This window comes from Pinus tabuliformis, chromosome 6 (assembly GCF_031772625.1).
Source record: "Pinus tabuliformis cultivar Carrire ecotype Pingquan chromosome 6, CPIR1, whole genome shotgun sequence".
NCBI classification, from domain to species: Eukaryota; Viridiplantae; Streptophyta; class Pinopsida; order Pinales; family Pinaceae; genus Pinus; species Pinus tabuliformis.
The window spans coordinates 1,878,270,967-1,878,283,379 of NC_142292.1; the positions used below are offsets into that span (position 1 = coordinate 1,878,270,967).

Here is a 12,413-nt window from a genome sequence, read left to right on the forward strand (position 1 = left end):
AAGACATTAAATTTGAAACACCAACTTAACAATATTTAAGACAATACACAAGTTTTTTTTGTCTCAACTTAAAAGGAAATTTATATTTCAACTAAGAATTACGTTGGAAATAGAGAGAGAGCTGCAGTCTGCTGGAGTAAATAATTAATTGGCATTGAGTAGATAAAATCAACTGTAAATTTGAATTAACAACGATTTCTAAGTCGTTAAAATTGGATGATAGTTTACATGCAGATTTTGCGTTATGAATGATAACACCGTATAAATAACTAATATTTCTACAAATGGGAAGAAACACCAACATGATATTGGTTTACTTATTAGCGTAAGGGACATGAATCCAATACATCCAATGATCATTGGTGATCCAAAAAATAAATGATGAGAAGAAAACAATCTGAAAGCACTAACGAATCGTGACGATGGCACTCTCTCAATATTGAAGTGAGAAGGTATCTGTGTATGCCTACAGCGAGGCCATGGCGAATAAAAGAGATCCTCCAAGGAGGACAGCACCCATGCGGTATGAAGGGGAGGCTGTGCTCGCCCCGTTTGTCGACGACGATGGTGTTTGCACTGCAGTCGGCGTAGCTGCGGATGATGGGGAAGGCGTTCCAACAGGCGTTGTGGGAGAGGTCGATGACGGGGAAGGCGATCCAACAGTTGGTGCGGTGGGAGCAGCCGATGATGGGGACGGCGATTGAGCAGTTGGTGTAGTGGGAGGGGCCGATGATGATGGAGAACGGGCGGGCGAGGGGGATGGCGCTGTTCCGTTCTTTGAAGCGGAGGCGGCGCCAACGGTGATAGTGACCTTCATGCCGGCGGAGCAGTGACCTGTGATTCCGCAGATGTAATACTTGGCATCCGTGCTGTCCAATGTAATGCTATCGTTTCCACTGGTGTGTGTTGCCAACGGATTACTAGTGGTGCACGAATCGTACGCCGCCTTGTTCACCACCAGCACAGTGTGCGTGCCGGGCGTGTATTTGAACACTGCATTATATTCAATCATCACTCGTTAATATATATCTTCAGTTGCAACAGTATCATCAAATATTCATTTTTGGTCTAATTTGCTATAATTTGTGATTTTACATACCGAGTTTGTCGCCTACAACAAATGTTTTGCCAGAAGCCCAGGTCTTATAATTGACGCCGAGATTCCATTGTGCACTGTCGCCGACGGTGTAGTCAGTAGCCAAACAATTAAATGGCAAAACCATCATGGCCATTGCCATCACAACTACAATCCACAGTCCCTGCTGCTCCATATCTCCCGCTAAAATTACTGCCAATATCCGCGATGCGAACAAACAAATTAAAAAGCCATACATGAGAATTTCTAAGAAGATACATCAGAAGGTCACTGCGTTCTACCATCCAAAGTAACAGGTTATACAACAATACAGATGGGCATATCTAAACAAGAGACCATGGCAATATCATTGAAGAAAGATCAAAGACCATACGATATATTGCAAAGAATTGTCGAAGCGATTTTGATGGTGCAGCCGCTGCTGGTTCCCAGATAGCTCTTTTGATGAACTAAACGAACTATTTTTGCTTCAACTTATTGAATGGGAAGATTGGGTGTATAAGAGCCAGATCAAAAAGATTGGATATATAGCACTCCCGACGCGTTTGGTAGCCGGCTTAAAGTCTTCCCAAGCCAACCATATCAATGGTCAAAAGTTGGCATTTTAATATGATGGCTATCGCACACCCGACCCACAAAATCTCTGGAACATACCCATGAGATCCCCTTTTCCACGAGGAAAGCTCCAATTTTCTTACCACAAGGGCGAACGAAGTCCACCAAAAACACGTATAAGCACTTTGGTTTGAATACGTCTTCCTCTACTCATTCATCATTTACCGGAATATTTGATGGAGGTTCCTTTTGTGTAGCCATAATAGTTTACTATGCTATATAATATTACAAGGATTACTGTGCTATATAATATTACAAGGAAAATGTCAACAAATGGCCACCACCCTTCCGTTTCCAAGAAATGGTGATGGCTCTCTATTGCAAATGGCTACCCGAGTAGCTGAGGGCCTAGTCAACAACATTTTCCCTTTGAATCTTTTTGTTACACAATCATTACAGGACACGTGTTCATTTTGCCTCTTCCCCCTCTAAACTTGTGTAAATGTTATTCTATATTTTGTCAATGGGCAAATGGTGTGTAAATGTTATTCCATATTTGGTCAATGCGTAAATGGTGTTTGGGGTTTTAATTTGATTCCTTGGGGGTATGGTTGGTTTTCTTTTCCATTTGGACTCAATTTGTGCAAAGGTAAAGTGATAGGTTGATACTTTATAAATAAAAAAGGGTGTGTAGTTTGCTTTTCCCTCTAACTTTTTCCAAATAGATTTAATTTTGCAAAAGAGGAATTTGCAAAACACTGTGTTATAGCAATTTTATAAAATAAATATAATTTAGTTTTTTTTTCATCAAAATTTTATTTAAAAAAACTTATATATATATATATATATTCCAATTAATTATATGTGAATAATGGCTTTCGTGAGTAGAAATATTAAAAATAAGTATTTTGGATTTATCACATAATTGAATAAATTGTGTATGTCTTTGTGGTTCATCACTTTATGATTTCGATAAAAAGAATCTGTTTATGGCTCATCATCATAATGATTGCAAGAATATAATCATCATCATGATCTAGATAAAGAGAACGGTATCTAATACGTATAAAAACAATGATAAAAAGATAAGTTCAAAAGTTAAATAAAATTAGTTTAGATAATAAGATAATTTAATTTTAAAAATATAAATATAAATAGAATAAAAAAAAATTTAAAAAATCAAAGTTTAAGAAATAAAATATAAATAATTAATTATTAAAAATAATTAATTAATTAATGTAATTGATGATGGTGATAAATTTATTTTAAATAAAATAAAAGAAAAATGATTAGGAATGAGGGGAAATTATATATTTATTTAATAATAATAATAATAATAATAATAATAATATCATTTTTTTTATTCCATATTTTATTTACCTCCTAATTTTTATAATTCTATTTTATTTTATTTATAAAATTCTTTTTTTATTATTAATATTTTGAATTTTTGTTTGTATTTTTCACTTCTATACATTGTCCATTATTTGTTGTTATCTTGTTATTTGTTGTTATCTTGTTTTCTGTTTTTTGGTTTGAAACACAAAAATCCCAACTTTATCTTCTAAATATAAAAATAAATGGAAGGAACTTAGTTAGTATAAAAGAGATGGGTTCATTCTCAAATCATAAAGTATAGTTGATGAAATTTAAAATATATTTAACTAAATCATTGGTAGGTTTTTAACTTAATTATTGTAACAACTATAAATCTTAAAACTATGGAATATACATAAACTTTTTTTTACATAAAAACTATATCCGGCCTTGATTAATGGACCCTGGCATAGATTACAAAAGTTATTAATGCACAATTGATTAAAGTCCCTAGCACCGGACAACACTTATATATATTTCGTGTGTGATATTATATTACGCAGTTATCAAGGTACATATGGTTGTTAATAGTTAATGCGCACATAGCCTCTCGTGGGGTAGCTGTCCCTGCCCAGGCCTTTGCAAACTGGCCATTGTACGTTGGGACACATGGCATGGTGTAACCAAGATTGCTGTATGCATCCGCCAACTGGTGTCAATCTCCTGCAACATTTGTCTTGTTTCATGTCCATTGATCTCTACCAGGTGATTTGACGGTGGGGAGGTTTTAGGCTTTAACCCCCTAACTAATTTTTAGCACCCGACAAATGGTGGGATCATTTTTGTCATCGCCATGTGGTATCATGCTGTTCTGCAATGGTATGGTCCGGTGAGGGTTTTATGCCAGCAACGGATCCTTCTATGTTTTTCCATGAGCGCTATGGTTAGTCCTACGAAGGTAGGTAACCCCGACGGACTGATATTAGGTGATTTCGATTATATGTATTGTGTGAATTTGTCTTTCGCTTGGAGTCTCCGACTGGTGCCGAACTTATTGCACTGCCTCCATTGTCTAGGGGTGTCGTGATGGGATTCCGTTACTGCTGGGAATGATATGCTCTGAGGAACAATTCCAATAGGTAAACCCATAGAATTTACAGTTTTGAATTTTGCAAAGGTTTTCCTTCGGTTTTCTGATAGACTCTAGCTTCCACATCATTTTAATGAAAATATTCGCTATGAAGAAAGTGGGATGCTCAAATCTAGAATCCTCGAATCTCAGTTAAAACACCCCTCCTCTCGACATCGCTCTTTTAACATATTATGCAGGTTTATACGCATACTGACTCCATGGTTTTGGGCGTTTGTGTACAGGTACTCTTCCATATCTTCTCAAATAGTCATGTGACTAGGACAACGTCCCTTAAGGTTTTAGGAGCTTACGACTTCCATGGTTATTTCCAGGTTGGAACATCTTACCTCTGGTGCATGAACATTTAGCTTCTAAAATGATTAACTATTTGACGACAGAGGCTGCATATTGAGCCGAGACTTGTTTAAGTTTTTTTTTTTTTTTTTTTAATTAATTAGCTGTATAAAGGAATGGCCAAACACTGTGCATGACACATGTAATTTTGTGAACAATCAACACTTGATCGACTGCAAGTTTTTGTGGATATTTTCTTTGTTATACATTGTTTTGAGTTAAGTTATACACTGGATGGTCTTTTAGGGGTTTTTGGTCATGTCAACACATTCAGGCTGTTGAGCCATTCTGAAATGTAGCACTGTTCTTTAAGTTATTACTCAGTGAAATATATTTAATCAAACTCAGTGCGTCTCATTATTTGAATGAAAATGTAGTTATTTTATCTCTGATTTAATGGTGGGCCGAGATTACCTCTATTTCCTTGCTCAGGGTTTTAATAGTTTAGCAAGTTTATATTAGTTCATTCTACATTTCCAGAACAATATTTTTAAACATTGTTTATACAATGAGTCACCTAGATTACTTATGTAATGGCTTAATGTATATTACTCATTTCATCTCTATAGTAGTCCTGTAGCATTTCAAATTGTTTATTTGCATTTTACATAGATAGTTTCTACTACTTATCATGAAACTTACTCTTACCTCTTCTAGGAGCACATGAATGTTGTATCTGAAGTTGAGCATAATTAATATTATTTTGTTATTAATGGAGAAAATAGTTACGTTGTTGTAACTTTCTCCCTAGTTTAGGATTAGTTCCTATAGTTATGGGGTTTGGGTGCAACTTCCTATTTCCTAGTATTGTATTTAATGATGTAATCTTTGATTTGATTAATTAATAGAGTGGATGAGAGTGATCTCTCAAGTTTGATGAGTGTAGTCTCCAGGTGCAGGCCACACCTGAGAGCTACAACTCTTTCTTTTCAATTTTGTTCACATTTTATCTTGGTATCAGAGCTCAGATTGAGTGATCCTGATCTTTTGTCACCTGTGAGGCTGAAGTGCCTGTAGTAGCTAGCTTGCCTGTGTGGCTGGAGTAGTCTGTGTGGCTTGACGTGCCTTTGTGGTTGTGTGTACACGAGAGGTGTGTGCTCGATTGAGCAGGTGGACTGCAGAACACCTGGCTCGGACTCGAAAGTTTTGGCGCGGATTTTTCACCGATTGGCACGGATTTTGCGCTGACAATCGCGCCAGAAGAGGAATTAGCACGGTTATTGAGGAATAAACTGCGCCAAAAAGCCCAATTAGCGCGAGATTTTACCGGGAAAGTCGCGCCAATTGAGGTACTCTAAGCGATTTTCAGTTAGCGCGGATTTTTCGCTCGGGGTAGCGCCAAGGGGATCTGTGAATAGCGTGAACTTCGTTTGGCGGTCTGCAAACGGTGCAGATCGGTGGAGTTGTAGATCCGTCCGGGAGAGACAGATCGGGAAAGCGCTAGAGGAGATCTGCGGGAAACCTCGACTTCGTTTGGTGATCTGCAGGGAGAGCAGGATTGGTGAAGTGGCAGATCAATCCGGGAGAGGTGGATCGGATCAATATTGATCAGATCAATGTTTCGGCTGTGTTGGAAACGCCGAATTTTCTCATTGGAGCGGGAGTGCCAGACACTGCAGATCAGTGGCAGAGGTGACAGATCGATCTGACAGGTATTGTTTTTGTTGTTAAGTAGATTCACAATGAGTAATACGATGGAATCTTACCTTAACGAGTCTGGTAAACTCAACGGGTCTAACTTCACGAATTGGAAGTTTAAGATCCAGACCCTGCTCGAAGGTGCGAACGCTTGGACTATAGTGACAGGCGATGAGCAGAAGCTGACTGCGAGCACGCAAAAGGAAGACTGGGAAAAACGAGAAAACAAGGCCAAAGTCCTATTGAAGATGTCTGTGAAAGACAATGTCATTGCACACATCAGAGACTGTAAAACGTCCGCAGAGATTTGGACGAAAATCAAGAATCTGTATGAAACCCAGAATACAAACAGAGTTTTGGCTCTGAAAAGCAAGCTATTTTCAATGAGGATGGACGAAAGGGAGTCTGCTACTGCATTTGTCGCGCAAATTAAGGATGTTAAAGACAGATTGGTGGCCATTGGAGTGGCGGTGGCTGATGAAGATCTTGTTGCAATTACAATGAATGGGATGCGTGATGATTTCCAAACCTTCATCAATGGAGTCTCGGCAAGGGAGAAAACACCCACTTTTGATGATCTCACTGCGATCTTGCAGCAAGAGGAAGAGCGACGACAGAACCTGAATCTGAACCCCCAAAGTGACGATCTTGCGCTGGTGGCAAAACGACGACTATCCAAAGGGAAGCAGTCACAGCAGCAATCAGTCCAGAAAGGGGGAACAACACACAAACATCACTGTCATAAAGGTATGTTTGCAAATCATTCTGAAAAGAAATGTTTTTATTGTGGAAAGAAGGGTCATATACAGAGAGATTGTTATCATAAGAGGCAGGCTGATGAGGCAAGGAGGAGACAGGCAAATCCAAAACACAGAGGATATTTTGTTGAAGAAGAAGACTTCAGTCATGAATTTCGACTGTTCACAGTCGACTGTGCCCTTTCTGCATCAAATGAAGATGACATCTGGTATGTCGATTCCGAAGCATCCTCTCACATGACAGGTAATAAATAATTTTTCGACAGTCTTGAAGAAATTATAAATGGATCAAAAATATATCTAGGGGATGATAATGGATATCAGATTAAAGGTCATGGGGTGATTTCAGTTAAGTTACCAAATGGAAAAATTAGTCACCTTTCAAATGTTTTATATGTACCTGGAATAAAGAAAAACTTGATATCTGTATCCATGATGGCTGACCAAGATATGAATGTCGAATTCTTCAAGACTCACTGTGTGATAAAGGATTGCAGGAATGAAATTGTTGCAACAGGCATGCGAGTTGGAAGCCTATATAGATTGAATGCAAAAAGTATATCAAAGCAAGCCATGGTTGCAGGAGAGTCGACAGCTGAACAACTCTGGCATCAGAGGTTTGGTCATCTGAATCTGCAGGATCTCATGTTGTTACAAAAGAAAGGTATGGTCGAAGGTCTCCCCATCTTTCGTAACATTCAGTTAAACTGTGAAGGTTGTGCCTTAGGAAAGATGCACAGAGAACAGTTCCCTGTGCATGATAGGAGGAGGCAAACAAAAATCTTAGAACTAGTGCACACTGATGTATGTGGTCCCATGCAGACAAGGTCGCTAGGGGGAGCATACTATTTTTTGTTGTTTACTGATGACTACACTAGGTATTCATGGGTTTATTTTTTAAACAAGAAAAGTCAGACTTTCCAATGTTTTATAGATTTCAAAACCCTGGTGGGAAAACAGTTTCGAAAAAGTATTAAAATTCTTCGATCTGATCAAGGAGGAGAATACAAATCAAAGGAATTCATGAAATACTGCAAATCTCACGGGATTGTTCAGCAGTATACAGTGCCGCACACACCACAGCAAAACGGTGTTGCAGAGCGTAAAACCAGAACCTTGGTAGAGTGCGCAAGGAGCATGCTGCAAGGTAAGGGTCTATCTAATACTTTTTGGGAAGAAGCAATAAATACTGCTGTATATTTGAAAAATAGAAGTCCTACTAGGTTTCTTGTCTTCAAAACTCCTTTTGAAGCCTTGTATGGATTTAAACCACCAGTAAATCACTTAAGAGCCTTTGGGTCAAAGGCATTTGCACATGTACCCAAAGCTGATAGAAAGAAACTAGACCCTAAAGCAGTCAAATGCATCTTTGTTGGTTATGGCACAGAGTTTAAAGCATACAAACTGTTCAATCCCGAGTCTCGTAAGACATTTGCAAGTAGAGATGTAATCTTTCATGAACAGGTACAGGAAAGGAAAGCTGATGTTGGAGATGATTGGCACATTCCATTGCTGTTGGAGGAAAGCAGCGAGGATGAAAGGGAGCAGGAACAGGAGCAGAAAGAAGTGATTGAAGAAGAACAACAAGAAGGTGAAAGAGCAAGCCCAGTTATTGCAGAAGAAAACAAATTTGAGGTAAGTCCCCTACCAAGAAGGTCAGGTAGGAAGACTCAATTACCATTGAAGTTGAGAAACTATGCTTTGATGTCAAAAGTTTTGAACATTGTAGAACCCTCTAATTATAAAGAAGCTAGTCAATTTGAGGAATGGAGAGTTGTAATGGATGAGGAGATGGAATCAATTCTTAGAAATAATACTTGGGAATTAGTAGAGCTGCCTAAAAATAAAACACCTATAGGAAGCAAGTGGCTGTTTAAACCAAAAATGAATGCAGACGGAAGTATAGATAAGTTAAAAGCTAGGTTGGTTGCAAAAGGTTATTCACAGAAGGAAGGTATAGATTTTGATCATACTTTTGCACCTGTAGCAAAGCTAAATACAATTAGAATGCTTATTGCTTTAGCTACTAAATGTAATTGGGAATTACACCAGCTTGATGTCAAATCTCCATTTTTAAATGGTGATTTAAAAGAAGAAATTTACTTAGTACAGCCAGAAGGATATGTAAAGCAGGGGCAGAAACATCTTGTTTGCAGATTGAAAAAGGCTTTATATGGTTTAAAGCAAGCACCCAGGTCTTGGTATGAAAAGGTTGATTCTTTCTTTGTAGAGTATGGTTTCCATAGAAGTTTAAATGACCCAAATTTGTATACCAAGTACAATGATCAGGGGCATATTATTTTGATTTTTCTATATGTGGATGATATGATTCTAACAGGAAATGCAGATGACTTAATCAGAGGAATCAAAAGGCTAATGGCACAAGTTTTTGAGATGAAAAATCTCGGAAGCCTTAACTATTGTCTGGGATTAGAAGTATTCAGAGATACTGAGCAAACTTTTCTTACCCAAGGGAAGTATGCGAGAAATCTATTGGAAAAGTTTGGGATGGATCGGTGTAGATCAGCAGCGACACCTTTGTAGCAAAATTTGAAATTGAGCAGTGACGATGGCACTAGGTTGATGCCACAATGTACAGACAGCTGGTTGGCAGCCTGATATATCTTACAACAACCAGACCCGACTTGGCATACTCAGTTAGTGTATTAAGCCAATTCATGTCAAAACCGCGTGAAAGTCACTGGACAGCAACAAAAAGCGTGTTGAGGTATCTTTGTGGTACTGTTCATTTTGGTATTTTATACACTGATGTATCTGATATTACTCTAGCAGGTTTTTCAGACTCAGACTGGGCAGGTAACCTGGATGATCGGAGGTCCATCACAGGTTATGCATTTAACATAGGTTCCGGGGTAATTGCATGGAGCAGCAAGAAACAAAGTACTCTAGCTTTGTCATCATGTGAAGCTGAATATCAAGCATTGTGTGCAGCAACATGTGAAGCAATCTGGTTGAGGAGACTTCTTAACGATGCAGGAAAAGAACAGAAGCAACCCACTTCTATCAAAAGCGACAAACAGAGCGCTATCAAATTAGCATACAATCGAGTGTTTCATAAAAACACCAAACACATAGACACCCAGTTTCACTTTGTTAGAGAAAAAATACAGTCTAAAGAAATTGTTGTTGTATATTGTAAAACTTGTGACAATGTGGTTGATATTTTCACAAAGCCTCTTGCACGAGTGAAATTTGAATTGTTTAGAAAGATGCTAGGAGTCCAGGAGAACCCTTTCTCCATTAAGGGGGGGAGTTGAGAATAATTAATATTATTTTGTTATTAATGGAGAAAATAGTTACGTTGTTGTAAATTTCTCCCTAGTTTAGGATTAGTTCCTATAGTTATGGGGTTTGGGTGCAACTTCCTATTTCCTAGTATTGTATTTAATGATGTAATCTTTGATTTGATTAATTAATAGAGTGGACGAGAGTGATCTCTCAAGTTTGATGAGTGTAGTCTCCAGGTGCAGGCCACACCTGAGAGCTACAACTCTTTCTTTTCAATTTTGTTCACATTTTATCTTCTGATTTATTGAGTTATTTTCTTCATACTCTACTTGTAGTACTTGTTATCTTTCATGTATTGCCATAACTTATTGTTTGATATTTTATTGTGAATCTTGTAATTCTATTCTCTATTTCAATGCAATTTCAAGGAATTTCTCTCCTTAGTTTGTTATTTCACTTAAGTAATTCTTCTAGCATCAATTTGTAATGAAAATTTTTATGCTATCATTTAAATACAAAGTTTTATGCTATCATTTAAATACTTTTTCCACAATCCAGAATTAATTAGTAATGGGAATTTCTGGAATACTTATCTGTTCAATATTAGCAAACGTGTAATACTTATCTGTTCAATATTAGCAAACGTGTAATACTTATCTGTTCAATATTAGCAAACGTGTAATATTCAATCCTTTCTGGAAAGTCTATCCTCCCAGTTGCAAGCTTGGCAATTACGTCCAGACCCTCCCCTAAGCATTTTCTTCTATTTCAGAGTTAAGATAATTCCAGCCACAGTCAAGTACCTTGGGCCTCCACACTCCTATCCTCCCTCAAGTCCTATACCTTTTTACTGACTATTCTTGAGAATTATCCCACTAATTTATTCCACCCAGCTCTCGGATATCTCCTTGATTCTTTCCCCCATCTAAATCTCCCTTCACGCAGAGGGGTAACTATCTTCATAATTGTTTCTTTTAATTAATGTAAACAATTTCTATTTTTGTTAAACTCCTAATTACAAAAAAATTAAGTAACTAAACATATGTTTCTTGGCCTTCCAACCTCAATCATTTATTAGCCTTCCAACCTCAATCATTTATTATTTAACATCGTAGGGTAACAAAACTAAAATAATAAATGGTAAAGATCAAACATAGTAACCACAATAATTTTTTTCTGCATCTTGGGGTGCATCTTGGGGTGTTACAATTATTGGACACAAAAACCTATCAACTATAAATACCATTCCAAATTCCATATGTAATTCCATTTTAAGATTTCCATAAAGGGTGAAATTATAAGATTAGTGATTTAAATATTTTATTAATTTCACTTTCATGTAAATTGAAAGAGCTTAGTTTGTGTAAAAGACATGGGTTCCTTCAACCATAAATGATAGTTGATGAAATTTAAAATATATTAATTTGTGTTATATAATTATTTATTCATTATTTATATAATTATATTACTTAACTATTTATTTTTATTATTTAACTTTTTACATTGTTTTTAATTTACTTATTTTATAGTTTTTGGCTTTTATTAAAATTTACCTAATTAAGATTATGATTTTTTTTATTCATAATTTAAAATATATTATTATTTTTATTTTTAGTTTTTAATTGTCTTATTGCTTAAACCAATTCATATATTTCTTTTTAATAATTTATCGTTATTATTATTTGTTTTTTTATTAGTGATTAGTTTTTAATTGTTAATTTTAGCTATTTTTATTTTTATTTTACATTTTTTTATACCTTTGTTAAATTAGTCTCTTTTCATGTAAATCATGTTAATAATGAACCACATTGGTTGGTTCGAAATTCATATACAATTTATTCAATTATATGATGGATCCTAAAAAATTCTCTTTAAATATTTCAACAAACCATTAAAAACTTATGATATATGAATAAAATAATCTATATAATTCAAACCTATCATTTTCACTTTTATTAATATTTCAATGAACAATTAGAACTTTTATTAATATTTCAATGAACAATTAGAAATCTCTCATAGAGACCATTCCCCGCGTTACATAGTTATATGAAAAAGTTCCTAAATTACTATTATGCTCATCATAATTAATATTTTATTGAATAGTTTATTGTAAGAATAATGTTTCTAAATATATATTTCAATTCTTTTAAATGAAAATAAATATTTACAAAGGTAGAGATGTATATGGAATTTGTTGAATTAATAGATTTAGATTATTATTTATTTATTTTACCAATTTAAAATAATTTTAGGTATAGTAAATTGTTAAAAAAATGTTCATTGTCTTTTTTATGCTTTTTCTTTGCATGCT

General features: G+C 35.9%; 1 protein-coding gene across 1 annotated transcript; it reads right to left on the reverse strand.

Annotated features, from left to right (window-relative positions):
• Window positions 1–275: 275 nt before the first annotated feature.
• On the reverse strand, window positions 276–1,581 carry LOC149266667 (blue copper protein 1a-like). The gene is made up of 3 exons (XM_089397177.1): window positions 1,470–1,581; window positions 1,100–1,288; window positions 276–993 (listed from the first exon to the last, which is right to left on the reverse strand). The coding sequence occupies exons 2-3, from the start codon at window positions 1,269–1,271 to the stop codon at window positions 467–469; spliced, it is 699 nt and encodes a 232-aa protein (XP_089253303.1). The 5' UTR covers window positions 1,272–1,288; window positions 1,470–1,581; the 3' UTR covers window positions 276–466.
• Window positions 1,582–12,413: the final 10,832 nt, after the last annotated feature.